This window comes from Myotis nattereri (genome assembly GCF_964212035.1).
Source record: "Myotis nattereri genome assembly, chromosome: 18".
Classification (NCBI taxonomy): domain Eukaryota; kingdom Metazoa; phylum Chordata; class Mammalia; order Chiroptera; family Vespertilionidae; genus Myotis; species Myotis nattereri.
In genome coordinates, this window is record NC_138093.1 from 12871849 (window position 1) to 12899110 (window position 27262).

Here is a 27262-nt window from a genome sequence, read left to right on the forward strand (position 1 = left end):
GGGCAGTTGGGAGTGAGCAGGCCCTGCCAGGCAGAGTGGTTAGGGGTGATCAGGCAGACAGGCAAGCAGGTGAGCAGTTAGGAGCCAGTGGTCCCGGATTGCGAGAGGGATATCTGACTGGCAGTCAGACATCTCCCAAGGGGTCCCAGATTGGAGAGGGTGCAGGCTGGGCTGAGGGACACCCCCCCACCCCGTGCATGAATTTCATACACCAGGCCACTAGTCTATATATAAGCCTAAGCAACCATTGCAATGGAAGGACTGGTCCCTATGATGCGCACTTACCACCGGGGGCAGATGCTTGACACAGGAGCTGCCCCCGGCCTGCAGGCCCCAATTGCTGATGGGGCCTGTCAGCCAACCTCCTGGTTCCTCCCCTGGCCAGCAGGCCCTGATCACCCAATCGGGGCCAGGCCCCTGGGCTGGGACGGGGAATTGGGAATGGGTGGCAGCAGATGTGACCCAGGGAGGCCAAGGGCTGGCTGTCTCCTCAAGGCCGGCAGACAACCTCCTGGGTCTCTCCTTCTGGCCAGCAGGCCCTGATCGGCCCACCACCCACCTGCTGCAGTGGTGGTTGGCCCCTTTCCCTGGCTAGCAGGTCCCAATTACCCAATCGGGGCTGGGACGGGGAACCGGGGGTGGGTGGCGATGGACACGGGCAGGGAGGGAAGGAGGAGGCAGGGAACCTGATTGGCCCTGATCACCGGCCAGGGCTAGGGATCCCACCTGTGCACAAATTTCGTGCACAGGGGCGTGTGTGTGTGTGTGTGTGTGTGTGTGTATGTTTGTGTGGGGGGCGCGTGCCTAATATGCTAATTGTCTGACAGTTCGACCAGTCACTATGATGCACACTGATCCCCAGGGAGCAGACACTCCAACTGGTAGGTTATCTTGCTGCTGGTGTCTGGCCGGGCGAGATGAGCCAGACATGCCCTGGACCCAACCATCTATGGTCCCTCCCTGGCCTCTAAAATATTTCTTCTAATTAATTTCCTTTCAATGTGCTTGAATCTGTGCACTGGGCCTCTAGTTTGTTACTATAAAATACAGAAACCATATATGTTACCAAGATGTCGAATAATGAATAGCCCTAGCCAGTTTGGCTCAGTGGATAGAGTGTCGGGCTAAAGGGTTGCGGGTATAACTCCAGTCAAGGGCATGTACCTCAGTTGCAGGCTTGATCCCCAGCCCTGGTCAGGGCAAGTGCTGGAGGCAACCAATCGATGTGTCTTTCTCACATAGATGTTTCTCTCCCTCTGTCTCTCCCTCTCCTTTCCACTCTAAGAATCAATGGGAAAATATCCTCAGGTGATGATTAACAACAATAAAAAAGATGGGGAATAATGGATTGGGTTAATGGAGCATGGCAATGTTCATCTTATTTTACACTACCTCTGACCCACCTTAGATTAATTTATTTTTTCTAATGTTAATTATTGTGCTATATCTTAAGAAATGTGCATACAATCTGTATGAAAATTGCTCCCAGAAATAAGAAGAGGTTAGCAGAAAATTCAACCAACAAAGCTACCAGTTTGACTTAGTAAATGGCAAAAAGATGACAGAATATTATAGTATAAAATATCACAACCAAACTATGAGTCAGGTAGTTTTTCTCCCTGGCTTTTTTTTTTTCCCCCATTTCAGAAGTACAGTTGACCAAAAATTTAAGATATTTGAAGTATACATCATGGTGATTTTATAAATGTATACATTGTGAAAGGATTCCCCCTATCTAGTCAATTAACATGTCCATCACCTCACATTTATTTATTTATTTATTTAGAACATTTTAAGTTCTACTCAGCAAATTTCAGATATACGATACAGTGTTATCGACTATAGTCACCGTATTATACATTAGATTCACAGACCTTTTCATCTGATCCCTCGCTTTTTACTAATAAAATTTCATGTATGTACAAAAGGTAAAAATACCATAAGGAGTACCTATACCACCTAACATTAAAAAAAACGTTTTTTATTTATTGATGTGTAGGGTTTTTTTGAGAGAGAAAAGCATTGATTTGTTGTTTCACTTAAACATTCATTATGTGTTCTGCTGGGTATTGATCAAACCCACATTTTTTTTTTAAGAGAGGGGAAGGGAAGGGAGTGCGGGGGTGGGGGTGGGCAGTGAGGGGGGGGTGTGAGGAGAGAAATATCGATTGGCTACCTCCCATACATGCTCCTATGGGGCGGGGATTGAGCCTGCAATCGAGGTACTTGCCCTTGACTGGGAACTGAACCCAAGATCCTTCAGTCCATAGGCTGGTCCACAAGCTAAGGCTCTACCACAGCCAAACTGGCTGGGACCAAATCCACAATTTTGCCATATCAGACGATGTTCTAACCAACTGAGCTACCCAGCCAGGGCATCAATGATGGCGAACCTTTTGAGCTCGGCGTGTCAGCATTTTGAAAAACCCTAACTTAACTCTGGTGCTGTGTCACGTATAGAAATTTTTTGATATTTGCAACTATAGTAAAACAAAGACTTATATTTTTGATATTTGTTTTATATGTTTAAATGTCATTTAACAAAGAAAAATCAACCAAAAAATGAGTTCGCCTGTCACCTCTGACACACGTGTCATAGGTTCGCCATCACTGGCCTAGATGAAACAATTTTTAATATATTGGCATATTTGATGTCTCTTTAAAAAATACCAAAATATCTGTATATTTGCTGAACCAGTTGAAAGTCATAGTCATAACATTTCCATTAAATATTTCATGTATCCGCTACATAACACTAATACCATTATCCTTTCTAAAAAATTCCCAACTTCAGGCATACCTTGCAGATAATGTGGGTTTGGTTCCAGACTGTCGCAATAAAGCAAGTCACACAATTTTTTTGGTTTCCCAGTGCATATAAAAGTTATGTTTACAATATGCTGTAATCGATTATAAACAGTACAATAGCATTATGTCTAAAAACACAATGTGCAGACCTTAATTAAAATACTTTATTGCTGAAAAATGCTAACCATCATCTGAGACTGTTAGAAAAATGGTGCCAGTAGACTTGCTCAACACAGCGTTGCCATATACCTTCTACTTGTAGAAAATGCAGTTATCTGTGAAGCACCATAAAACAAGGTATGCCTGTAGTCTAGATTCAAATGCTCCAGTTGTCTCATAATGTTATTTATAGTTTTTTTATGAACCAGAATCCAATAAAGGTTCACGTGTTGCATTTTGTTATGTCTAGTTTCTTTTCACCAAGTTTGGTCTTCTCACTGTGTGTGTGTGTGTGTGTGTGTGTGTGTGTGTGTGTGTCTGTGGCATTGACATTTTATTTTTTTATTTTAAATATATTTTATTGAATTTTTACAGAGAGGAAGGGAGAGAGATAGAGAGTTAGAAACATCAATGAGAGAGAAACATCGATCAGCTGCCTCCTGCACATCTACCACTGGGGATATGCCCGCAACCCAGGTACATGCCCTTGACCAGAATCGAACCTGGGACCTTTCAGTCCGCAGGCCAACACTCTATCCACTGAGCCAAACCGGTTTTGACGGCATTGACATTTTAAAGGAGACCATGTCATATATAATATTTCATATCCTGCATTTGTCTGATTATTTCCTTATAGAAGGTCTCACTTTCCGGATTTATCTCATTATTTCTTTGTGGTGCTACTTATTCCTCTATTGCTGTATTTCCTATAAACCGGAAGTTACATTTAAATGCTTGTTCTTGACATATGTAATACTTTCTACAATAAATATTTTAAAACATGCTTGCTTTTGACGGCCAGCCTGGCTCAGTTGTTGAACGTCGACCTATGAACCAGGAGGTCATGGTTCAAATTCCAGGGCACATAGCTGGGTTGCGTGCTCAATCCCCAGTGGAGGGCATGCAGGAGGCAGCTAATCAGTGATTCTCTCTCATCATTGATGTTTCTATCTCTCTCCCTCTCTCTTCCTCTCTGAAATAATATATATATATATAAAATTTCCAGGAGAGTGTGTGTGTGTGTGTGTAAAATTAAGTTAAAGGTTTAGTGTGGAAAGAGCTTAAACATGAGTAGAATGATAGTTCGGGAAGATATTTACATTTTAGTACCACATATATAATAATTCCTGTCTTTGGTCAAAAATAGTCGAAAGGTGACTGTATGCCATGGATCGATCACTTGAAAGACCAAAGAGAATAATGATGTTTCTTCAGCATCTTGGTGGAGATATTAAATACAGTATTTCATCATATTAATGAAGATTTCTTTTTGATAATGACAACTACAGGAAAGATGCTAAGTTTGCATTTTTCACTTTTAAAGTTTGACTGAAGTATTTAGGTTGATATCTATTGTAACATGGCCTATCTTTCCAACAGTGTTAAATTTTTGTAATCTGAGCTAGAGATGGTGAAATGAAAGTAATGATCATGTTCTGAGATAAGAGTCTAGGTCAGATAGCTCTATTTATTTTGAAGGAAAATTTTCTATAGATTGCTCAACATGTGTATGGAGAGTTTGCTTGCAGCTGGTCAGAGCTAAAAGAAGATTTTTAAAAACCATCTATTGAGGTTATCCACATATGTATTCTTTTGGGTTTGATATTTATACATTAATCATCTGTTGCCTGTGACTCAGAAAGTCATACAGCAAGGAACAATGTATAAAATTAAGTAGTTAGGGCCATAGCTAGTGTGCTCAGTGGTTAGAAGGGTGCTAGGTTTAATTCCTGGTCAAGGGCACAAACCTGGGTTGCAGGGGATGCATTCGGAAGGCAACCAGTTGATCCAGTTGATGTGTCTCTGTCACATATTCTGTCTCTCTGTCTCTGTCTCTGTCTCTCTCTCTCTGTCTCTCTCTCTCTCTCTCTCTCTCTCTCTCTCTCTCTCCCTCCCACCTCTCTACACTCTAAAAATCAATGGGAAAAATATCCTGAGGTGAGGATTAACAAAACAAAAGTAGTTGGGGGAGGGGGGGAGTTCAGAGTGTTACCTTTTTCAGTGGAATTGGACTGGAAAATACAGTTGTGTGTAGTCTTGGCTCAAAGAATGACTATGATATGGACTTGGTGTCTTTTTAATTCAATTTATGGCTAGCATTGTCTTTAATATATATAAATTAAATATGAAACTAAGAAAATTTACATTGGTATCTTAGATCTTTTTTTTTTTTTGCTCATTCCCCCCTTTGTGGTTTTGGGAAAACAAATAATTAAAAAGAATATTAGAGACTACTAAGAAGCAAGTTAATAAGCACTTTACCCATTATAACTGGGCACTTGTCTGTAGCTAGTTAACTCACTGGGACATTGTCTGGATTTTTTAAACTTTCAAGAGAACAATGCCATCTAGTTGGGTATCTCACAAACTAATGCTATCATATTGTATGGCCCTAACTACTTAACTCAGGTTGGTGGTTTTGCTTTGTTTTATTTTTGGCTTGGTGGTGTGGTGAAAATTTTACTGAGATACTAAGGGCTTGAGAACCTTTGCATTAAAGGCTTTGTTTGAACATCGAGCAGTAATGCTACTCCCGTTCCAAGTCAAAGAAATTGACCTTTAGTCAACTAATATTGGAGGGCAGAATAGCAGTAGCTTTGTTTACATTGCAAAGATGTAGACTTTGTTTTTAAAAGAAACACATAGCTGATGTCTGGCCCAAGTGGCTCAGTGGTTGAGTGTCGACCTATGAACCGGGAGGTCACAGTTCGAATCCTAGTCAGGGCACGTGCCTGGGTTGTGGGCTCAATCCCCAATAGGGGATGTGCAGGAGGCAGCCGATGAATGATTCTCTCTCATCATTGATGTTTCTTTCTTTCTCTCTCTCTCTCTCTCTCTCTCTCTCTCTCTCTCTCTCCCTCCCTCCCTCCCTCCCTCCCTCCCTCTCCCTCTCCCTCTCCCTCTCCCTCTCCCTCTCTCTCTCTCTCCCCCTTCCGTGAAATCATTAAAAATATATTTACAAAAATTTAAAATAAAAGAAGCACATAGCTGACTTCAAAACTATGGGGGAGTACTAGACAGTAGTAGGGCTGGGACTAGTGTGAGAGAAATGAGATTCTCATCTTGGGTGTAAAATTTAAGAGGTTGCAAAAAGACTCAGTAATAAAGAAAATAGTATTTAATGTATAATAATTTTGGACCCTTGGAAATAGGGGAGGTTAGAGGACATGGTAGAGGGTAGTACAAGGGGATAGGTTACCAATGGATTCAATAGTCAGATTCAGTGTTTTGTATAAAACACTTTTTTTCCATTCTGAGGTCAATATCTTATTTTATTTCTTATTTTTTTTGTAGCATGGCGGACACAGACCTGTTTATGGAATGTGAGGAGGAGGAGCTGGAGCCATGGCAGAAAATCAGTGATGTCATTGAGGATTCTGTAGTTGAAGATTATAATTCAGTGGATAAAACTACTACAGGTAACAAAAACTCTTTGATCTTACATTGCTTAAGTTGACTTAATTGAAGGACATTTTGTTAAAAAAGTGTGAAGTGGGGAAGGCGTCCAGGGACACCTCATTGTGGCTGCCTTTATTTTCCAGTGTCTAAGTTGTATGTGCCTCCATTTCCTCATACATGAAGTTAGACACACTGCATTGAATTCATTAAAAACATTGAGAGTTGTATTAACCAATATTTACCAAACATCTAGCAATCCTTTTACCAAATGATGTATAAATAAGAATGCAACATTGATGATGTATGTCAGTGCCCATTTATGCATGCAGTCCAAAAACAAGTTCGCATAGTCTTGGCTTTTTTTTTCTTTTACTTGAATTTAGTTTCATTTGTGAGATGAGCAGAATTTGCTTTGTATCTGCCTTCAAGGACAGTTTATAAACTTAGGCTTATTAGCTTCTCTTTCAAAAAGGTGATATTGAAGGGTCAAGTTTTAGCCCTGAATTCAGAAAGTGGATGGTAGTCCTCCCCCAACCTCCCCTGCCAAATTGTGCCTGTTGCTCTCTTTATTTTTATCTTCCTTGCCTTGGGAACTGATAGCATTGATTTGGGCTGAAACAGGACACAGTTTAGCATCTTGTGGATGACTTACTGTGCATGGTTATGAATACTGGTTGTGGTGCTAATAAAGCTTTAACGTCCCTAGAGGTTTGCTTGACCTGTATAAGCAACACATTAAAATCCCGGTTCAGTGAGCTTGTGATTTAACTTCATTAATTAGGAAATGAGACGCAGAAAAGGTGGCATTGTGTTTAATTGGTGGAGTGAGGGACAAATAGGAGGAGAAATAGATCAACAGTTGGATTTACAAATAATGCAGGAAAACTTTTGGGCATAGAGACCTGCAGTAAGATGAAAGGGGAAGATTAGAACAGTATCCTTTAGTGTCAACTGTCCCTGCCTTCAAGTGACTGTGCCTCCCCTTCCCCACAGTTTCTGTGAGCCAGCAGCCAGTCTCAGCTCCAGTGCCCATCGCTGCCCATGCTTCTGTTGCTGGGCACCTCCCTACATCCACCACCGTTAGTAGCAGCGGGGCACAGAACAGCGACAGTACAAAGAAGACTCTTGTCACACTAATTGCCAACAACAATGGTAAGTGGGATTATTGGGGAATTCCTCCTGGGTTAGAGGGAAGAGAGAATGTAAAAAGTCTTAGGAACAGCTAGCTGTACCTGTTTAGCTTTGTTTGGGTACTGATGTGGTGCTAGTAGTTGGAGAGTGAATTTAGTAATGATTTTCTGTTGGGGAAGTGATTCAGAAGGTGGTGCTGTTCCTTCTGAGTTAGTGCTGAATTGATGATGGTGTTTCAAGTCCGAGTGCGGTGGATTCTTGTTGCTGATAATTTCTAGGAGAAAAAATGTAAACCCAAAATTTGTAACTATTGAAGAAATCTGGTTTGAATTTTTGTTGTTATGGTTTGATTGTTTGTTGTTGTTTTTTAATGAGAAGAGTCCCACTAGTTTGTTAATAATCCTCCCAGAGCAGATTTGTTTCATCTTTTTCTCTGGTAGATTCATTTGGTTATTGGGTCCTGGGCATGGAAAATAGGATAGGGCTGTTGTCTACCTGGAGGAAATGGTGAAAGAGAAGTGTTTTTAGTATATTTATTAACTAGAGAGACCATACAGTGTTGGTTTTTTTCCTGTCTGATAACTATTTCTGCACTCTGAAGATGAGTTATTGGCAAGTTATAGCTCAAGATTAAAAACTAGAATAAGCATCTTCATAGAATCACTGCATTGCTGCAAAGGACTTTATTCTTTTTATTTTTTATTGTTTAAAGTATTACATATATCTCCTTTTTCCCTCATCTACCCCTCCTCAGCCACTCCCACCCCCCAGGATAAGCCCCCACCACTCCAGTGTCCATATCCATTGGTTATGTTAATATGCAAGGACTTTATTCTTAATTATTTTATTTAAAAATTAAATAGCTTTATTCATACAAGAATAATATGTGCATTATAGAAAAGGTAGGCAGGAAAAAATAAAGGAAGAAAAATTTTAAAACTATAATCCCACTTTCTGGATATAGCAATTTGTAACTGTTTTTATATATATATATATATATATATATATATATATATATATATATATATATGTACTTTTGTATACTTCCATATGCTATATGTAGTGATTTACTTTTTTACAAAAATGGAACATACAGACTCTATATTACTCTTTGCCTGCTTTTTTTTTTCTTTAATATGTAATAAATGTCTTCTCACTTTACTAAATATTTATCTGACATATTTTTGATGACTATTTCCCTTTGCTTGGTTAACTTTTATTAACAGTAGGTTGTAAGAGTATATATTGTTCTTTTAAAGAGCTATTGAACATCTCTGTCTTTTTATTCTCACATCATTAGTTCTGAGAATATAGAACTAAATGTCAAAGATCGTCACAATTTTAAGGATTTTGGTCAATTGTTTTTCCTGGATTGGAAATGTTGTGTCAGTTTATATTTCCATTAGAAGTGCATATAGCGTTCTTACTTTTGAATATAACCATTTATTTCCCTAATATTTATTACAGTTTCAATTTTTTGTGATTACAAATGACTGTGGTGAACATTCTAAGGCATTATATCACTATATAAGCATATCTGCAGTATAAAGTGATATTGCTATATCAGGCATTTCAAATTTGATGGACAGTGTCAAATTGCCCTAATTGGTGGCTTTAAAAAAGTGCCCACCAGTAGCTCTTTCCCCATATGATTGCCAACTTTAAGTATTATTGAACTGAAATCTTTATAATTTCCATAGGTATTTTTCAATCTTTGGGTACTGAAAATTTATTTTTATCATGTGGAAAATCCATTGCATTTTTTTCCAACTTATGTATAGGGATTCTCAAATAAAGATGAGGAACCAGCCGAAACTGGTTTGGCTCAGTGGATAGAGCGTCGGCCTGCGGACTGAAAGGTCCCAGGTTCGATTCCGGTCAAGGGCATGTACCTGGGTTGCGGGCACATCTCCAGTAGGAGGTGTGCAGGAGGCAGCTGAATCGATGTTTCTCTCTCATCGATGTTTCTAACTCTCTATCTCTCTCCCTTCTTCTCTGTAAAAAATCAATAAAATATATTTAAAAAAAAAAAAAAGATGAGGAACCATTACCTAGAAAATTCTCTCATTTTTACAGATGTGGAAACCAAGGCCTATAGTCTAAATCAGCGGTCGCCAACCTTTCGGACCTCACGGACCACCGGTTGGCAACCGCTGGTCTAAATAATTTGTTTAAGGTCAAATAGTGGTAAGTGACTAAACTAGATTTGAATTATCTAGATTTCAAAGCCTGTGGCCTTTCCACTATATTTTACTGCTTTTCTTGGTTTCTCTCAAAATAATTGTCAAAGTTCTGTTAGCAATCAGTTTAGCTAAACTTTACTTTCATCCGAGGGTTCCAAGGCATTGCATAACCTAGTCAGTCTCCTTGACTCCTTGAATGGACTCCATTCTGAGCCCACCTAGGGCCTGTGTACAAAATTATAAATATACAATGTATATAAGTTGATTTTATTTATTTCAGAAACCTCTAGTATTATAAATAAAATAATCCAAGTTCATGGTTTTAAAAAAATGGGTATAGACTAGAAACCACAGTTACATATATCTGTTTATTCTTCCAAAACCTGTTCATGCGTGGATAAACGCTCATTAATAGGTCCAATTTGTCTTTCCTTTTTTCTGTAACTTCTTTATCAGATACTCTTGGAATGGTAGCATAAGTGTAGGGATTAGACATCACAATAGGGTAGATAAAAAATATTCCCTCCTAACAACCCAGTTCCCATTAGCCTTCAGTCTAATTATACTGGTATATTGTCTACTTATTACATTGTTAACATAGCAAGGGAGAATAACTTTTAAGCAATTTAACATTGTTTCACTTAGTGTACTAGGTTCTTTGGAAAGCTAAAAAATTGTTTTGTTTTCCTACTCTGCACCCTCCTTTTAAACCAGTTTTAAAACCATTCTGGCTCCTAGTTATCAATAGCCACCTTCTCCAGTAATTATATTTTAAAGGACTGTCCCTTTGGGGGAGCATTGATTGACCTTTATAATTTATCTGTTTCTCTTATTTTCCTTGCCCTCTCTTCATGAAGAAGCATTTACTTGACTGTTGATTTTAAGAAACATTTAATATATATGTGGGAGGGAAGCCAGGGTTTGGAAAAGAGTAGGGGCACATTAATAATGTTTATAATGCTCTAGTCCTAAACTGGGTTGTGTTTGTTTTAACATTATACTTTATAACCTAAATTTATGTAATATTAGAGGCCTGATGCACGAAATTTGTGCAAGGGGCTTGGCCCTCGCAGCCCCGGTTTTGTCTGAAAGGACGTCTGGAAGGTCGTTTGGCTCTCTGGTCTAATTAGCATATTTTATTATTATAGCTTTTATGTGGATCAAATGTTAAAATAAAGATTTTTTGTTAATCTTCACCCTGGGATATTTTTTCTTTTTTAAATATGTTTTTATTGATTTCAGAAGAGAGGAAGGGAGAGGGAGAGAGAGATAGAAACATCAATGATGTGAGGGAATCATTGACCTTCTGTTTCATAGATCGATGCTCAACACTGAGCCATGCTGGCCGGGCTCACTGATTGCTTCTTTTATGTGCCCTAACCAGGAATCAAACTGCCAACCTTGTTGTATCAAGAGGACATTCTAACCAACTGAGCTATTCAGCCAGGACAGCATACTTTATAGCAGTAGAGTTTGTGCAGATTTTATGAGGACCATGCCTGTCCTTTGAGACTTGCAAATATTGGTTGATTTCACATAAATGCAAAACATTTGCTTCCTGTATTTAGTTGGAATGTTGAGTTCAGTCATTATCTTAAGAATTTTTAGGCTTAAATAAATAACAGTTTATTTTCTTTAACCCTAGCAGTGAAAATAATAAATAGAAAATACATGATTTTGTTTAGCCAATATTTTTTCAACTATAAATTGGAAAGGCATAAAAGAGATAGATGTGGAATGTATGGATTAAAATAGACTTATGTCCATCAGTTACACTTTATGTGAACCCTTTTGTAACCTGATTCAAACAAACTCTTTTTAAAAATTACAATCGTCAATTTGTAGTCTGACTTGGTATTTGATATTAAAGTATTATATATTTAACTTTAGTATAATTGACAAATATAATTGCAACATATTTAAAATGTACATCATGGTGATTAGACATACATTTGTGAAAGGATTTCCACTATCTAGTTAATTAACACATCCATCACTTCATATATTTATCTTTTGGAGGGGAAGGAGTGAGAACATTTAAGTTCTACTCTAAGTAAATTTCAATTATATTTATCAACTATAGTCACAGACTTACATTTTTTGGAGTGATAATGGTGTTGATATTCACTCTTTTTTAAGTTCTCTTTTAAAGTAATTATCTATATATATGAAAGGCTAAAGGTCCATCCTTCCCTCCAACTGGTAGCTATGACGCACACTGACCACCAGGAGAAGACACTCAACGCAGGAGCTGCCGAGCTACAGTGACTTGGCAGCTGTGGTTTTTGGGTGACACACCTGGAACCAGAAAGGAGGGAGCCCAGTTCTGGGGTGCCTCACCTGAGAATCGCCCTCTCAAAATCTGGGACCCCTCAGGGGGTGTCGGAGAGCTGGTTTCAGCCCAGTCCCCACAGGCCCGGCCGAGGGACCCCACTGGTGCACGAATCCATGCACAGGGCCTTAATTTAAGTATAGATATAAAAGGCTAAGTTGACTCGCACATGTGCGACGCATATAAAGCTGAAGCGGGAATTTTGGACTGGAACACGCAGTGTTCTCCTGGGCAGAATGGCTCCCGGGTTCTTTGTCCGTCGGAGTCGAAGAATGAATCCACGGACAGAAGATGGTATAGCAAAGGTGGAAATTTATTGAAGACCAAGTACAGATTGCCACATGGGGAAGGGGAAAGAATTTCACAGCACAGACTCCCATGTGGGAATGGGGAAAGGGTCCCACTGAGTTCCCTTTTCCTGTGCCTTGATATCCTTTCTGATTGGTCACTCTTTCCTTAGACTGGTTACTATAGTAACTTTTGAGCTAAAAGGTCGAATTTCACATGAGACGTGAGATTTTCCTCCCCTTCTCCCTTAGTGTTTTCCTATCCCCTTTAGGCCTTCTCCTTCTGGATGAAGGGCTTTCTTCCCTTTATTCTGTAAATATAGACCTTCTGCTGTTTGCAGCTCCCTCAGTCTATGGAAATGTACTTGTTGCAGCCTTTTAGCCCCCTACTCTGTGGAAATGTACCTTCTGCTGCTCTGCAGCCCTGTGCTTCTTCCATGGTCCCCTTGATTTCTAAAATTTCCTAAACCTGTCTTTTCACCCCTAAAAACTTCTGTTTCAAAGCTCTCGCTGGCGCCAATTGCATGCGTGCGCTTCAATCTGTCATTGTCGATCGTAAATTTGGTTGTTTTTGTTGACATTCTGAAGCTGAAAGAAAGCCGCGTCCTCCTCGACAGAATATGTCTGAAGACCAACCATTGCCACAGCGTATCTCTGAAGCCGAAAGAAGCCGGCGTCGTAGACAGAATATGTCTGAAGAACAACGGTTGGCACAGCGTATCCTTGATGCTGAAAGAATGCGACGTCGGCGACAGAATATGACTGAAGAGGAACGATTGGCACACCGTATCACTGCAGCTGAAAGAAAGCGACTTCGTCGACAGAATATGTCTGCAGAAGAGCGATTGGCACAGCGTATCTCTGAAGCCGAAAGAAGCCGGCGGCGTCGACAGAATATGTCTGAAGAACAACTGTTGGCACAACGTACCTATGAAGCCGAAAGAAAGCGGCGTCGACGACAGAAAATGTATGAAAAACGGTCATCAACAAGTACTACCAATACTGGTAGGAACTGCCTTCATAGCAAAAATGAAGTAAATGAGGATGCAGTTATCGAACACAGTTGTGATGGAATGTAACACATGGTGTCACATGTCAGTTTTACCTATCCCTAAATTTCTCCAATGAAATGCAGTTATATGTTGCTTTCTCTCCAGTTCGAAGAGCGTGTGATGTTAAAGTTAAAGTTGTAAATACAGCATCACAAGGGAAGTTGGTCAGGCACTCTGAAAGTGTTTTTACTCTTAATGTGGTGTACAGGGAGATATTAGAATAAGTTTAATCAATTTATCAGTCACTGTTTTTATCGATGTTGTTTTATATCATGTTTTTGTTTTTATATCATGTTTTTGTTGTTTTCATATGTCTTTGTTATTGTTTATTTATTAATTGGTTTATAATTTTCATGTACATTTTACTAATTTTATTTTTTTCTATATAATTTTATTGATCACTGTTAAATAAAATATTACTTTTCCTTTGCTTCAATTCATGTCTTCTTGATCAGTTCTTTGTTTTCCCTTCCAAAAATGTCATATGCCACACCTGAGGCAATGAAGAATTTTTAAACAACACAGCTAAGAACTTGTTCATTCACTTGCAGTTAACCTATATGCTTGTTACATGCAGTAGGGCTCCTGGGGGTTTAGTCATCCTGTTATAAGTTTTCGGAAAACATACATCATAACCTTTATTCATCTTCAACCCATAGGCTCTGTTGTATCTGGAAAAGCCTGGTGACCAGCCCGTGGGCACTGCACCCGGCCACCAATAACCGCATGGCCGATGGTAGCTCACACGGACTCCTCCGTCATTTGCTGACGGAAAAGCACTAATTTTCTTTCAATTCTGACATTTCTATTGTAGAAAAAGGGTGAATAGCGATATTAAAATATTTCTTCTACAGTAGGTCCTTGGGTTACATCAGAGATCTGTTCCTACGGCGCAACGTAACGCGATTTTCGCCGTCGGAACCCACTTACGTAAGCACCTACGTCACTCACATGGAGCACAGACACAGCAGTAATGAAGTGAAACAGTAAAACCAATTTAAAAGAAATATAACAATTCCTGACCTTTACTTGTGGTAAATAAATAATAAAATACATAAAGCACATATGTACATACATCGAAATGATGGAACTTTTTTTTATAAATAAATGGGAGATGGCGACGTAACCATGAAAAGACGTACGTCGAGTCCGACATAACCTGAGGACTGTCTGTAATTAATTTCCTTTCAATGTGCACGAATCCGTGCATCAGGCCACTAGTATTGAAATATTTATAGGTGACATGATATGATCTAGAACTTGTTTCAGAATAATATGGGCGCTAGTAAGTGGGTGGAAGGTATAGATGAAACATGATTGGCTAATCATTGAAACTCAGTGATGGTACATGGGGTTCATTATAGTGTGCTATTTTTATATGTATTTTAACTTTCCCATAATCAAAACATTTAAATTTAAAATATATACAGTCAGTAAGTTGCCAATATAGTTATAGATATAACTTGTTGGAATTTTATATCTGTCAACCTCTATAATCACTACTCTGCTGGCCTAGTAATTGTCAGGGTCTAGTCCACTACTGGGCTCTCAGTTTCTTGGAGACTGGGACAAACCACTGTTGGCCCATTAATAGCCACCTATGTACCCACTCGGCTGGTTTTGCTTTGTAGCTAACTGCAGTGACTCCATTTGCCAAGTTGAATATACAGTTCAGAGGAGTCCATCTTATTCTGGTGATTTGAGGTAAAAAAGTTGAGACAATATTTTGCTTTTATCTTTGATTTAGGTATATTGGCTCTCCCAAATTTTCTATCTGGCTTTAGAATATTATAAATTAGAAAATATAGTATTGAGAATTTTTAGCCAAATGTAGTATATAGAGGACTTAAAAACATTTACAAAATTGCTTTTCTCACAAATGAAAAGGAACATAAAATATTTCAATAACAATTAGCCCAGTTTATTAGTATGTGTTTATTAATATTCATGAATGAATCATTGTCTTATTAAGTCAACATCTTTACTTAATGTTGTTTAGTTTTTGACCAGGTCTTTTGTTTATCAGTCTTGATGACATAGAGCGAAAGAAGGCAGCCTATCAACCTCTGCTTCCATACCTAAGACCATGGTTGTTCAGAAAGTCTTTTGCATTTCTGAGATTTGACTCACTAGGAAGAGATGCCATTCTTTTCTTTATTTTTTTAAATATATTTTCATTGATTTCCGAGAAGAAGGGAGGGAGGGAGAGAGAGAGAGATAGAGAAAAAAAACATCAGTGATGAGAGAGAATCATTGTTTGGCTGCCTCCTGTGCACCCCACATTGAGGATTAAGCCCGAGACCCAGACATGCCCTGATTGGGGAATTAAACCATGACCTCTTGGTTCATAAGTCGATGCTCAACCCCTGAGCAGCACCGGCCGGGTGAGATGCCATTCTTTAAAGTCTCTGTACTTGCTGAGTTAATGCTTATTTGATGAATATTCCTCTTATTAAAAAAAAATTAGGTAGTAGGGGCGGGCTAGAAGGGATCAATGGGGGAAGAAGGAATATATGTAATACTTCCAACAATTTTTAAAAAAAATAAGGTGGGTTAGCAGCAAATTACATTCTGACAAAATAGGTGTTACTGGTTAAAATATGGTGTTCTTGGTTTTTGTTTTAAGAAAAGCATGTTATTTTATTTGTATGAAAAACATGTTATTTTGTTTCACTGATTTGGTATGGGAAGATTGTGTTGTCACTTAATGAGTCAAAGCGATAGACATACAGAAGTCATAATGTGTTGAGACATCTCTAGTTAAGATATATAAGGTAGATGTTAGTGAACTTCCCCTATCTACTTGTTTTTTCTGTTAGTTTTAGATTTGGGTGAAGCTTAAATTTTTGGTGAGTTTGGTGACATTAAACCTGAACTGAATGACAGTCTTGGATATTTTGATATCTAGGATGCCATTTCTTATCTAAAATCATAATGTTATAAGATGTGGGTTTGTTTTAGATTTGGGTGAAGCTTAAATTTTTGGTGAGTTTGGTGACATTAAACCTGAACTGAATGACAGTCTTGGATATTTTGATATCTAGGACGCCATTTCTTATCTAAAATCATAATGTTATAAGATGTGGGTTTGTTTTCTATTACATTCATATTTTTCCCTCCTTTTTACACTCTAGCTGGCAATTCTTTGGTCCAACAAGGTGGACAGCCGCTCATCCTAACCCAGAATCCAGCCCCAGGTCTGGGCACAATGGTTAGTCAACCAGTATTGAGGCCTGTCCAGGTCATGCAGAATGCCAATCATGTGACTAGTTCTCCTGTGGCCTCACAACCAATATTCATCACTACTCAGGTGAGTAGGGACTCTGAATTCTGGGACTGGTAGAGAGGAGAGAAAGACCATGTGAACTTTTGGGAGGCTCTACCTTAGGTCTTTAGCATCATTAGAAATGGTCCTAAGTCCTGTTTTTGACCTGGCTTTCTCATTTGCTGTTTTGTAATATGGTGCTGACTTTTATAAAAAGCCTAACATAGCTTACAGCTGGTTAATTTCCACTTCATACTCCTTAGAGGGCTATTAAGTCTGGGCAGAAATTAGTGGGAAATATTGGATTCAGAAACCTTAACACATGGCCCTCAAGGCTTCTTGCCCTTTACTTGGGCTGCTCTTAAAATGGGGTAAGTTGACTTTTGGAAGTCTATATGTGAAATTGGGGAAGTGCAGGCAGATCTTTGGAAGAGAAAAGGATGACTTACTTGATATGTAATGTGAATTGAAGTTTAAAGCCTAATGCCGAATATGGGATGTAAAGACAAATGCTCCTCTTTGCCTTTGACTTCCTGAGTTACAAACTCTTTTCTTAGAAATTTGCCAGGGATTAATGGCCTTTGGGAACAATTTCTTACACTTGTTTGTTGAATCACTCTAGTGAATACTGTTAGTGTCTTTTTTTTTTCTTCTATGCCTTTAGCAGTTTAGGAGCCAATCTTTGAATTTTTTTAAGCTGAGATTTTCTTAAGACAGGAAGTAGGTTTTCATTTTTGCTCATGTCTACCAAAGCTTATTCTTCGGTTTTGATATTTTGTCACTCAAAAGTTTGCCAGCATTCCTAAATTTCTCCATCTTAGTCATTTAAAAACTCGAACTCCAGAGAGAGAACTTTTAGGTAAGAGTGTGGGAATTTTTTTGGATGTAGGCCTTACTGCAATCTCTGCCAGTGTTAGCTGATCTCCATGTTAAAGATCATTTTGCTTTTTAATGCAGGGATTTCCTGTAAGAAATGTTCGGCCTGTACAAAATGCAATGAATCAGGTTGGGATTGTGCTGAACGTACAGCAAGGCCAAACGGTTAGACCAATTACACTAGTCCCAGGTAAGGAAAAATGATTGTCCATGTGGAATGAGCTTGCATCCTGAAGATTTGTTTTTATTGTCTCAAAATACAATAGGTCATTTAAAAGTGTATTTAAGGAAAATATAAAAATATAAAAACCATATTGATTTAAGTCCATTTTTTAAAATGTTTCTAACCTTTGGCCAGGGTGGTGGTTTTATTTATTTTTCTTCTTAACTTTTTACCACCCATTATGAAGTAGTGAAACAGGGTTTATACAGTCATTTTTATGTTTCTTATGTTTTAGTCAGCTATGAAATTTGTTCTCCTGAAAAATTATTATTAACACAAACTCCTAATTCCATATTTTTTATAATTCTATTCACATACATGGTGGAATTATAAATTTTATTTTGCTTTAATTTTGTAGTATAAATTTTTGGATATAAATAAAACAAATGACATACCCTTTGAGAGTAAATATTGCCAATGATTAGTTCTTTATTTACTATCTAACTTTGCTGTAATATAGGCCAACAAAGAATATCTTAGTTGAGTTGTTGTAAGGGTATCTCTGTAGCCTAAGTTTTTGTTGTTGTTCTCAGAGCCCACAGAGTGTCTTTGGCCTTCAGTCTGTTGAGTTTATCCACTCTCTAGTTCTGATATTTCTTAAATATATGTCAGTGGAATTGTCTGTGGCTGAGCCAGGAGACTCTCATCTTTGGGACATCCTAATAGAGTGGCATAGTTGGTCTTCTATTTGAATTTATATAAGAGAAAGGAAGACTCCTTTAGTACTCTGAGAAAGGAAGATTGTTTTTTTCAGGAACAAGTCTGCCCCTGGGACCTATATGTATACCCATTCAGCCTCTCACTCTATACCCATTCTTTCTCTTCCAATACCAAGCCAAGTGGTAAAGTGTTTGGGGAGGAATTAATAGGAATCCTCTTTCTTCAGTTTAATCTTTTTAGGGCTAATTACCTAGACTAATTTCTTTTATCAGTTTACATGCATATTACTTTCTTAGATATTGGAATCTATGCTATTCTTTTCTTTTTTTAATATATATTTTATTGATTTTTTACAGAGAGGAAGGGACAGGGATAGAGAGTTAGAAACATCAATGAGAGAGAAACATCGATCAGCTGCCTCCTGCACACCCCCCACTGGGGATGTGCACACAATCAAGGTACATGCCCCTGACCGGAATCGAACCTGGGACCTCCCAGTCCGCAGGCCGACGCTCTATCCACTGAGCCAAACCGGACAGGGCTATGCTATTCTTGGTAACCTCTGATGGTCACCAGTCAGTTTGGGGAAATGATCATTTTCTATTCCAGTATTTCCAGTAAAGATAGGAGCAATGTGTTAAAAGTAAGTTTATTGACCAAGATTTGGTACTTTCTTTGTCTCTCTTTTGAAGCCCCAGGTACCCAGTTTGTTAAGCCGACAGTTGGAGTCCCACAAGTGTTCTCTCAGATGACCCCAGTGAGGCCAGGATCCACAATGCCTGTGCGGCCCACCACCAACACCTTCACCACCGTCATCCCAGCCACTCTCACCATTCGAAGCACCGTCCCACAGTCCCAGTCCCAGCAGACCAAGTCCACTCCCAGCACTTCTACCACTCCCACCGCCACACAGCCAACCTCACTGGGACAACTAGCTGTTCAGCCGCCAGGCCAAGCCAACCAGACCTCGAATTCCAAGCTAGGTGAGGTTTTGGAAGAGGAAATGGCAGAGCTGGGACGGGGTGGTGGGTGGAGAACAGATGATTATCACTTGGCCAACATAGCTCCCTCCTTCCCCTCTCCACCTGCAGTGAGCATTACCAGCTTTGTCACTGTGAAGCGACCTGGGGTTACAGGTGAAAATAGCAATGAAGTGGCCAAACTGGTGAATACCCTTAACACCATCCCTTCCCTGGGCCAGAGTCCCGGGCCAGTGGTGGTATCCAACAACAACTCTTCCCATGGCTCTCAGAGAACCAGCGGACCTGAGTCTTCAATGAAAGGTACAATAGCCTGAAAGACTCTGAGCAGCCAGTGGTTCAGAAACACTGATATGCTGCGTCGGAACTCTACACTGTGGGATAGAGAAATAAATGGAATTCAGTCACTGCGGTCTGTTCTCACAGGAGCTGAGCGTAGTAAGGGGACAGCCACTGTGAGGCGTGTGCCTGCATCAGCTTCAAGCCGTTCTGTAATTGTGCTTTGTGGATTAGTGACATGGATTGATTGATTGATCAGATATGGGTGGGACAATCAAAAGATGGCTTCCTAGATGAGATGGATTTGTGAACAAGGTTTTAAAGTCAGGATTTGGTAGAGAGGTTTGCAGGATATGAGCGTGAGAGTTTTTAATAGTCTAAATTAACTTTTTCTGTAAATGACATTGTGCATTAGGCCTATGTCACAACTACTCACCTCTACCACTGTGGTACAAAAACAGCCACAGACAGAATGTCAATGAGTGAGCATGACTCTGCTCAATCAGAACTATCTATGGACTCTGAATTTTTGAATTTCATATAATTTTCATGTGTCCAACGATCTTATTCTTTTTTGCTTTTATTTCAACCATTTAAAAATGTAAAAACCTGTAACAAATGGTGTTGGGAAATAAACGAATATCCACATGCAAAAAAACGAAATTGGACCCTTATCATATATAAAAATTAACTCAGTGAATCAAAGACCTAAACATAGAGCTAAAACTATAAAACTCTTAGAAGAAAACAGGGGAAAGCTTCATGATATTTAATTTAGCAATAATTTCTTGCATATGATACCAAAAATACAGGCAACAAAAGAAAAAATAAATAAGTAAAACTACATCAAAACTAAAACCTTCAGGGCAACAAAGGACTCTTACAAGTACCAGAAAGTCAAGCCACTTAATAGGAGAAAATATTTACAGTCAAATAAGGGATTAATATCCAGAATATATAAAGAACTTCAACAACTCCACACAAAAGAACAAACAGCCCAATTCAAAAATGGGTAGAGGTGTTGAATAGACCTTTCTCCAAAGAAGATATACTACACAGATGGCCACTGAGCCCATGAAGCCCAATACTAAACATCACTAATAATTAGGGAAATATAAATCAAAACCACAATGAAATACTACTTTACAGCCATTAGGATGGTTGTTATCCAAAAATCAAAATAAGTTCTCGTGAAGATGTGGAAAAATTAGAACCATTGTGCAGTGCTGGTGGGAATGTAAAATAGCATGATTTTTACTATTGATATTGATAGTTACAAAAAAGAAAGAAAGGAATATAAAATTACCATATGAGCCCTGGCCAGGTAGCTCAGTTAGTTAGAGTGTCATCCTGATATGCCAAGATTTCAGGTTCCATCCCTGGCCAAGGCACATACAAGAATCAACCAATGAATGCATAAGTAAGTAGAACAATAAATCAATGTTTCTCTCTCTTCCTGCCTCTCTCCCTCTAAAATCAATAAATAAAACTTTTAAAAATTACCTTATGGGGAAATATACCTAAAGAATTTGAAAGCATGGATCCAAACTGACATTTCTGCATCCATCTTTATAGCAGCACTAGTGACCTGGAGCACGGATTTGTGCACATTGAAAGGAAATTAGAAGAAGGATTCGTGCAGTAATGATGTTACTGCAAAAAATTACATGTAAAAATAGTATCCTGTATAATAAAAGCCTAATATGCTAAGTGTCCAGTAGTCCATTCAACCAATCGAAGTGTAATAAGCTAATGATATGCTAAGGCCACTCAACTGCTCGCTATGACGTGCACTGACCACCAGGGGGCAGATGCTCCAACCGGTAGGTTAGCTTGCTGCTGGGGTCCGGCTGATCGGGACTGAGCGAGATGGGCCGGACATGCCCTGGAGCCCTCCCGCGGTCCCTTCTTAGCTGGCCAACCTCCCACATCCCTTCCCGGACACAGTCATGCACCAGTGGGGTCCTTTGGCCTGGCCTGCACCCTCTTGTAATCTGGGAACCCTCAGAGGATGTCAGAGAACCAGTTTCAGCCCTGATCCCGCAAGCCAGGCCGAGGGACCCCACCGGTGCACGAATTCATAGTAGTAGTATAAAATTAAAACACGTGCGATTGGCACCAGCAAGAGCTTTATATGTATCACATATGCGTGAGTCAGTGTTTATTTTTAAATTGCCAGCGTGCGTCATATGTACCAGCCAGTTGGTCTGACCGTTGATGAATAAATCGCAATGTGGATCACGTTGAATATCAACAAAAACAACCAAATCCACGATTGACAATGACATACTGAAATGCGCGTGCGATTGGCGCCAGCGTGAGCATTATCTGTATTGTACATGCGCAAGTCAATGCCAGTGCGCATCATGTGTTCCAGACGGACAGTCGGTCACTTAGCCTTTTATATAGATAGATTATTCATAATAGCCAAGGGGTAGGAACATCTCAGAGGTCCTTCAACCTATGCATGAATAAACAAAATGTGGTATATATGTAAAATGGTATATTGTTCAGCCTTAAAAAGGGAGAAATTCTGACACATGCTACAACATTCATGAACCTTGAGAACATGATGTTAAATGAGCCAGTCACAAAAGGACAAGTACTGTATGATTCCACTTATGTGGCGTACCTAGAGTAGTCAGATTCATGATGGTTGCCAGGGACTAGACAGAGTGGGGGATGGGCAGTTAATGGGTATACAGATTTATTTTTGCAAGATGAAAAGACTTCTGGAGATTGCTTGCACAACATTGGGAATGTACTTAACACAACTGTACACTTAAGATTGCTTAAGAAATAAATTGTATGTTATGTGTCTTTTACCATAATCAAGGGGGGAAAAATGTAAGTCATGCTTAGCTCATGGACCAAATAAAAACTGACAGCTGGCTGGATTTGGTCTACAAGCCCAGGTGTAATTTGCTGCCCTATGGCCTAGAGTCAGAAGAATAGTTTAAGGAATGACACTCATGGTGATCTCTCATGCTTGCCTACCAACCTTGATATGCATCTCGGGGAGTGTAACCTTTTCCCAAAAGGCCAGTATATTTTCCAGTATCATCTTATTAAGCTTTTCAATGCTTCTCTCTTCTTCCAGTGACCTCTTCCATCCCCGCGTTTGATCTCCAAGATGGTGGCCGGAAAATGTGTCCACGGTGTAACGCTCAATTCCGTGTGACTGAAGCTTTGAGAGGTCACATGTGTGTAAGTGATTCACTTGTGTTGGGATTCGATTTAAAGAGCTACCACTGTATGCTGCCTGTCGTAATGGGAGCTTGTGAAGTGGGGATTTTAAAATCACTTGGAAGTTTTTTAAAGTGCTGCTTTTTCTTTTGGACTGTTTAGAAGAGTTATATACTATGGGATGTCATAGGATACATTTAATGTCCCTCAAATGAATCAGAACATATGCAACCTTCATTCCTTAGTTGTGCTAGATTTTGAAATTGCACAGGTCCAGTTTGTTAGATAACCAGAACTCAAACCAACTTGGCCTCAGTTCATTTTCTGCTTATGTGCCATTGATGAATCAGGAGCTGTTAAACCAGTTCCCATTTCTAATCTTTTTGGGTTTTTTGTATTAGTCCTGATGGAAAGGTCAGAACCTCTTCCTCCCAGAGAGCTCAGAACCAAGTTATGTTAGTGAGTGGTTAAAGGAGCTAAAGCAGGAAGAAGTACAAGATAAGGTGTTTGGAGTGGCATGTGGCTGCAAATACATATCTCTATATATAAAAGCCTAAGTGACCGAACGACTGGCCAACTGGTCACTATTACGTGCACTGACCACCAGGGAGCAGACTCTCAACGCAGGAGCTACCCCCTGGTGGTCAGTGCACTCCCACAGAGGGAGCACCGCTCAGCTGACCGACAGGTGCCAGAGGCAGGGCTCATAGCTGTCGAGCGCCACTATGGCAGCGCAAGCCTCTCCCAATCAGGACTGATTGGGCACGAGCCCGCGGCAGGCGCAGCAGGGCCAAGATGAGCGGAGCAGCAGGCAGTGTTGGACTGCCGGTTTCGGCCCAACCCCCACAGGCCAGGCCGAAGGACCCCACCAGTATACAAATCCGTGCACCAGGACTCAAGTATACTAGAAAAAGAGTGATACTTGGAAATGCTATAGAAATCTTGAGGGTGAAAGCTGATTGAGACCACCTAGAACCAAGCTTACCAATGACTGTTAGTGAGGTTGGGGAGTTATCACACCCTATCCCCAGGATAACCAGAATGATAAGATGTCTTCTTTCTTTGTAGTACTGCTGCCCAGAAATGGTTGACTTCCAGAAGAAAGGGAAGTCTCCGGATTCAGAACCCAATGTCCCATCAGCAGCAAAGCCCTCATCCCCTGAGAAAACAGTTCCTGTTGCTTCCACACCCTCTTCAACACCAGTTCCTGCTCTGTCACCACCTACCAAAGTACCAGAGCCAAATGAGAGCGTGGGTGATGCTGTCCAGACCAAGCTCATTATGCTAGTAGATGACTTCTACTATGGACGGGACGGTGGCAAAGTAGCCCAACTCACAAACTTCCCTAAGGTCGCTACATCCTTCCGATGTCCACATTGTACCAAAAGGCTAAAAAACAACATTCGGTAAGTGATAAAGAGCATTGGATGTTACCTTGGACAAGACAAGACTGAAATTTTCTTATATGTTTAAGTCTTTCTCTTTGGAGAATTGTCCTATTATCCAGTCTTGACTAAGGATTAGCATTAAATCAAGATCTAATCAATAGAACAGTGGTTCTTAATCTGTGGGTCGCGACCCCTTTGGGAGTCGAACGACCCTTTCACAGGGGTAGCCTAAGACCATCGGAAAACACATATATAATTACATATTGTTTTTGTGATTAATCACTGCTTTGATTATGTTCAATTTGTAACAATAAAAATACATCCTGCATATCAGATATTTACATTACGATTCATAATAGTAGCAAAATTACAGTTATGAAATAGCAACGAAAATAATTTTATGGTTGGGGGTCACCACAACATGAGGAACTGTATTAAAGGGTCGCGGCATTAAGAAGGTTGAGAACCACTGCTATAGAAGGACATATTGTGGTAATAAATAAAAGATAACTGGGAGACCAATTAAAAGATAAGGGAGACAAGTGTGTCTCCTTCCACAGAAGTCTTAATTTCAAGAACCCTTTTCTGGGTTAACAGAGGAAGTGGAAGGAGGAGGAGCAGGTAATATCTGTTCTGTGATTCTGCTGTTACATGTCTCCAGGGTTACTGGTTTTAAATGTTTTCTGTACTTTCCCTTTGCGCTGTACTACAGATTCATGAACCATATGAAACACCATGTAGAACTTGATCAGCAGAACGGTGAAGTGGATGGTCATACTATCTGCCAACACTGTTATCGCCAGTTTTCCACTCCCTTCCAGCTCCAGTGCCACTTGGAAAATGTTCATAGTCCTTATGAATCAACTAGTAAGTTTGGAAACTCTTAAATCCTAAGGATATACTCAGCTCTTTATCATTGAACTAGAGGCCCGATGCACAAAATTCATGCAAGGGACTCTGCCCTTGCTGCCCCAGCTTCATCCAGAACAGCGGTTCTCAACCTGTGGGTCGCGACCCCTTTGACAGTCGAATGACCCTTTCACAGGGGTCGCCTAAGACCATCCTGCATATCAGATATTTACATTACGATTCATAACAGTAGCAAAATTACAGTTATGAAGTAGCAACGACAATAATTTTATGGTTGGGTCACAACATGAGGAACTGTATTTAAAGGGCCAGAATGTTGAGAACCACTGATCCAGAAGGTTGTCCAGATGTTCTCCTGTTCGGCCGTCTGGCCTAATTAGCATATTATGCTTTTAGTATTATAGATGGCACTAGGGGGAGCTGGTTGTATTTATTTCTATGTGGGTGACAGTGTAGAGGAAGTTCTTTGCTTATTCGTAGTCATTTCCTTACTTCACTTGCTCTGTTTTCTTTCAAGCCTGAGTTAGGTTCTTTTCAGCATGAATTGAGGTCACTGCTAGATCACGAATTAGGGCCTTAGGACCACTGGAGGGACATGCATGTAGTGGGTTTATGTTATAGAAGGAGCATCTGTATTTGAACCTTCGTTTTAGTTTGTTCCCTGGTAGATTTTATGGAGGATAAAAGATAATGTTTATTATAAAGCACTTTACAATTGAGACAGTGCTTTAAAACAGTTTAGTTATTTACTGAACACCGTACACCTCAGTAAGGTGCCATTGTGAGAATTTGATCCCAGTCTTCTAGGATATTTCCTGTGTCCTTTAAGGGATTTCTAGTTTTGTTGAAGATATAAAAATTATGTAAATATAGGGAAATGTGAGAACAACATAGTATGTTTCTTATAAATATGTGTTATATGTTTCACCAAAAGTAAATGAAATAGATCAGAGAAGGGAACAGATAGATCCTTATGGCCAGATCACAGAAAGTCATGCTTAAGTTTTTGGGGCCTTTAAATACAAGAAGGATTTAAATTGATGGTAATTAGTAAGGAAAGCTTTTATGTGATGGGAAAAGCAAGCAAAGGCATAAAGACCAGAAATATGCATAAGATCTGGATGCTTTTGCTACAAATTAAAAACCTTCACTTAAATAATTGAACAACAAGGACATCCTTTCTATCATTTTAACTGAGAGAACTTCAAGCCCAGAACTTCAGTGTTCTGCTTCTTAACATTTCTCTTGTCTCTGGCTGTGTTAGTCTCAGGTGTTTCATTCAGACACAAAATTATGCAGATGAAGAAGAAACCATATCTTCCTGTGTCTTCCCTGAATCTATGTCTTACAAGGCAGAATTGCTTTCCCTTATATCTCCTTGTCCTTGGTCATATTTGCAAGGGGGATAGGATTGCCATGAGTGGCTTAGACTAGTACTGGTCAAAGAAATATAATGTGAGCAACACATATAATTTAATTTTTTAAATAGCTGTGTTAAATAGTTTTAAAAACCTAAAATTAATTTTAGTAGTGTATTTTATTTAACTCATATCCAAAATAGTTATTTTAGCATGTAATCACAATTTTAAAATTAATGAGATATTTAACTTTTTTCCCATTAAAGAACAGATTTTTAATATTTCGATAAGTTTGCATGATGACAGATGATTGCTAGACTTAGTGTGATGATCATATTGTAAGGTATATAAATGTTGAATCACTATATGATACACCTGAAACTAATATTGTATACCTAGTATACTTAAATTTAAGAAAGAAAGAAAGAAAGAAAGAAAGAAAGAAAGAAAGAAAGAAAGAAAGAAAGAAAGAAAGAAGAAAGAAAGAAAAAGAAAAGAAAAGAAAAATAGCCCTGGCTGGTGTGGAATTGCAGCCTTATAAGCTTGACAAAAATGGGCAATTGCAAAGTTATCTTAAATTTGTTATTACTGTAATAACTCATAACAAGACAAGAACTTCTGTTCATGAGTCTTGGTTTTTTTAGGACAAATTCTTATTTGTACTGATTTAAGATGTTTAATAAATGTTTGTTGAATTATTCATAGGAGATAATCATTGTCTAACCTTGAGCAAAATAATTAAGTAATGTAGTATTCTGAAAGAACTGATTTCGTAATGATATGCAGAAATAGATCTTGTATTTGTTGGTGAAATAGAAGGAACTAG

At 39.2% G+C, this 27262-nt stretch overlaps 1 protein-coding gene across 2 annotated transcripts in view; it reads left to right on the forward strand.

The window, feature by feature from the left end:
- Positions 1–6262: 6262 nt before the first annotated feature.
- POGZ (pogo transposable element derived with ZNF domain) overlaps positions 6263–27262 on the forward strand; it is a gene marked incomplete at its 5' end in the record, with an annotated part of 28290 nt that continues 7290 nt past the window's right edge. Inside the window, 9 exons of one of the 2 annotated variants that reach the window (XM_081113078.1) lie at positions 6263–6386; positions 7360–7518; positions 16486–16661; positions 17574–17682; positions 19068–19358; positions 19440–19658; positions 22735–22841; positions 23889–24226; positions 24921–25075. In XM_081113078.1, the coding sequence (XP_080969204.1) occupies positions 6263–6386; positions 7360–7518; positions 16486–16661; positions 17574–17682; positions 19068–19358; positions 19440–19658; positions 22735–22841; positions 23889–24226; positions 24921–25075 (1678 nt within the window). The remainder of the gene's footprint in view (positions 6387–7359; positions 7519–16485; positions 16662–17573; positions 17683–19067; positions 19359–19439; positions 19659–22734; positions 22842–23888; positions 24227–24920; positions 25076–27262) is intronic. The other variant, XM_081113079.1, reaches the window with a different exon arrangement.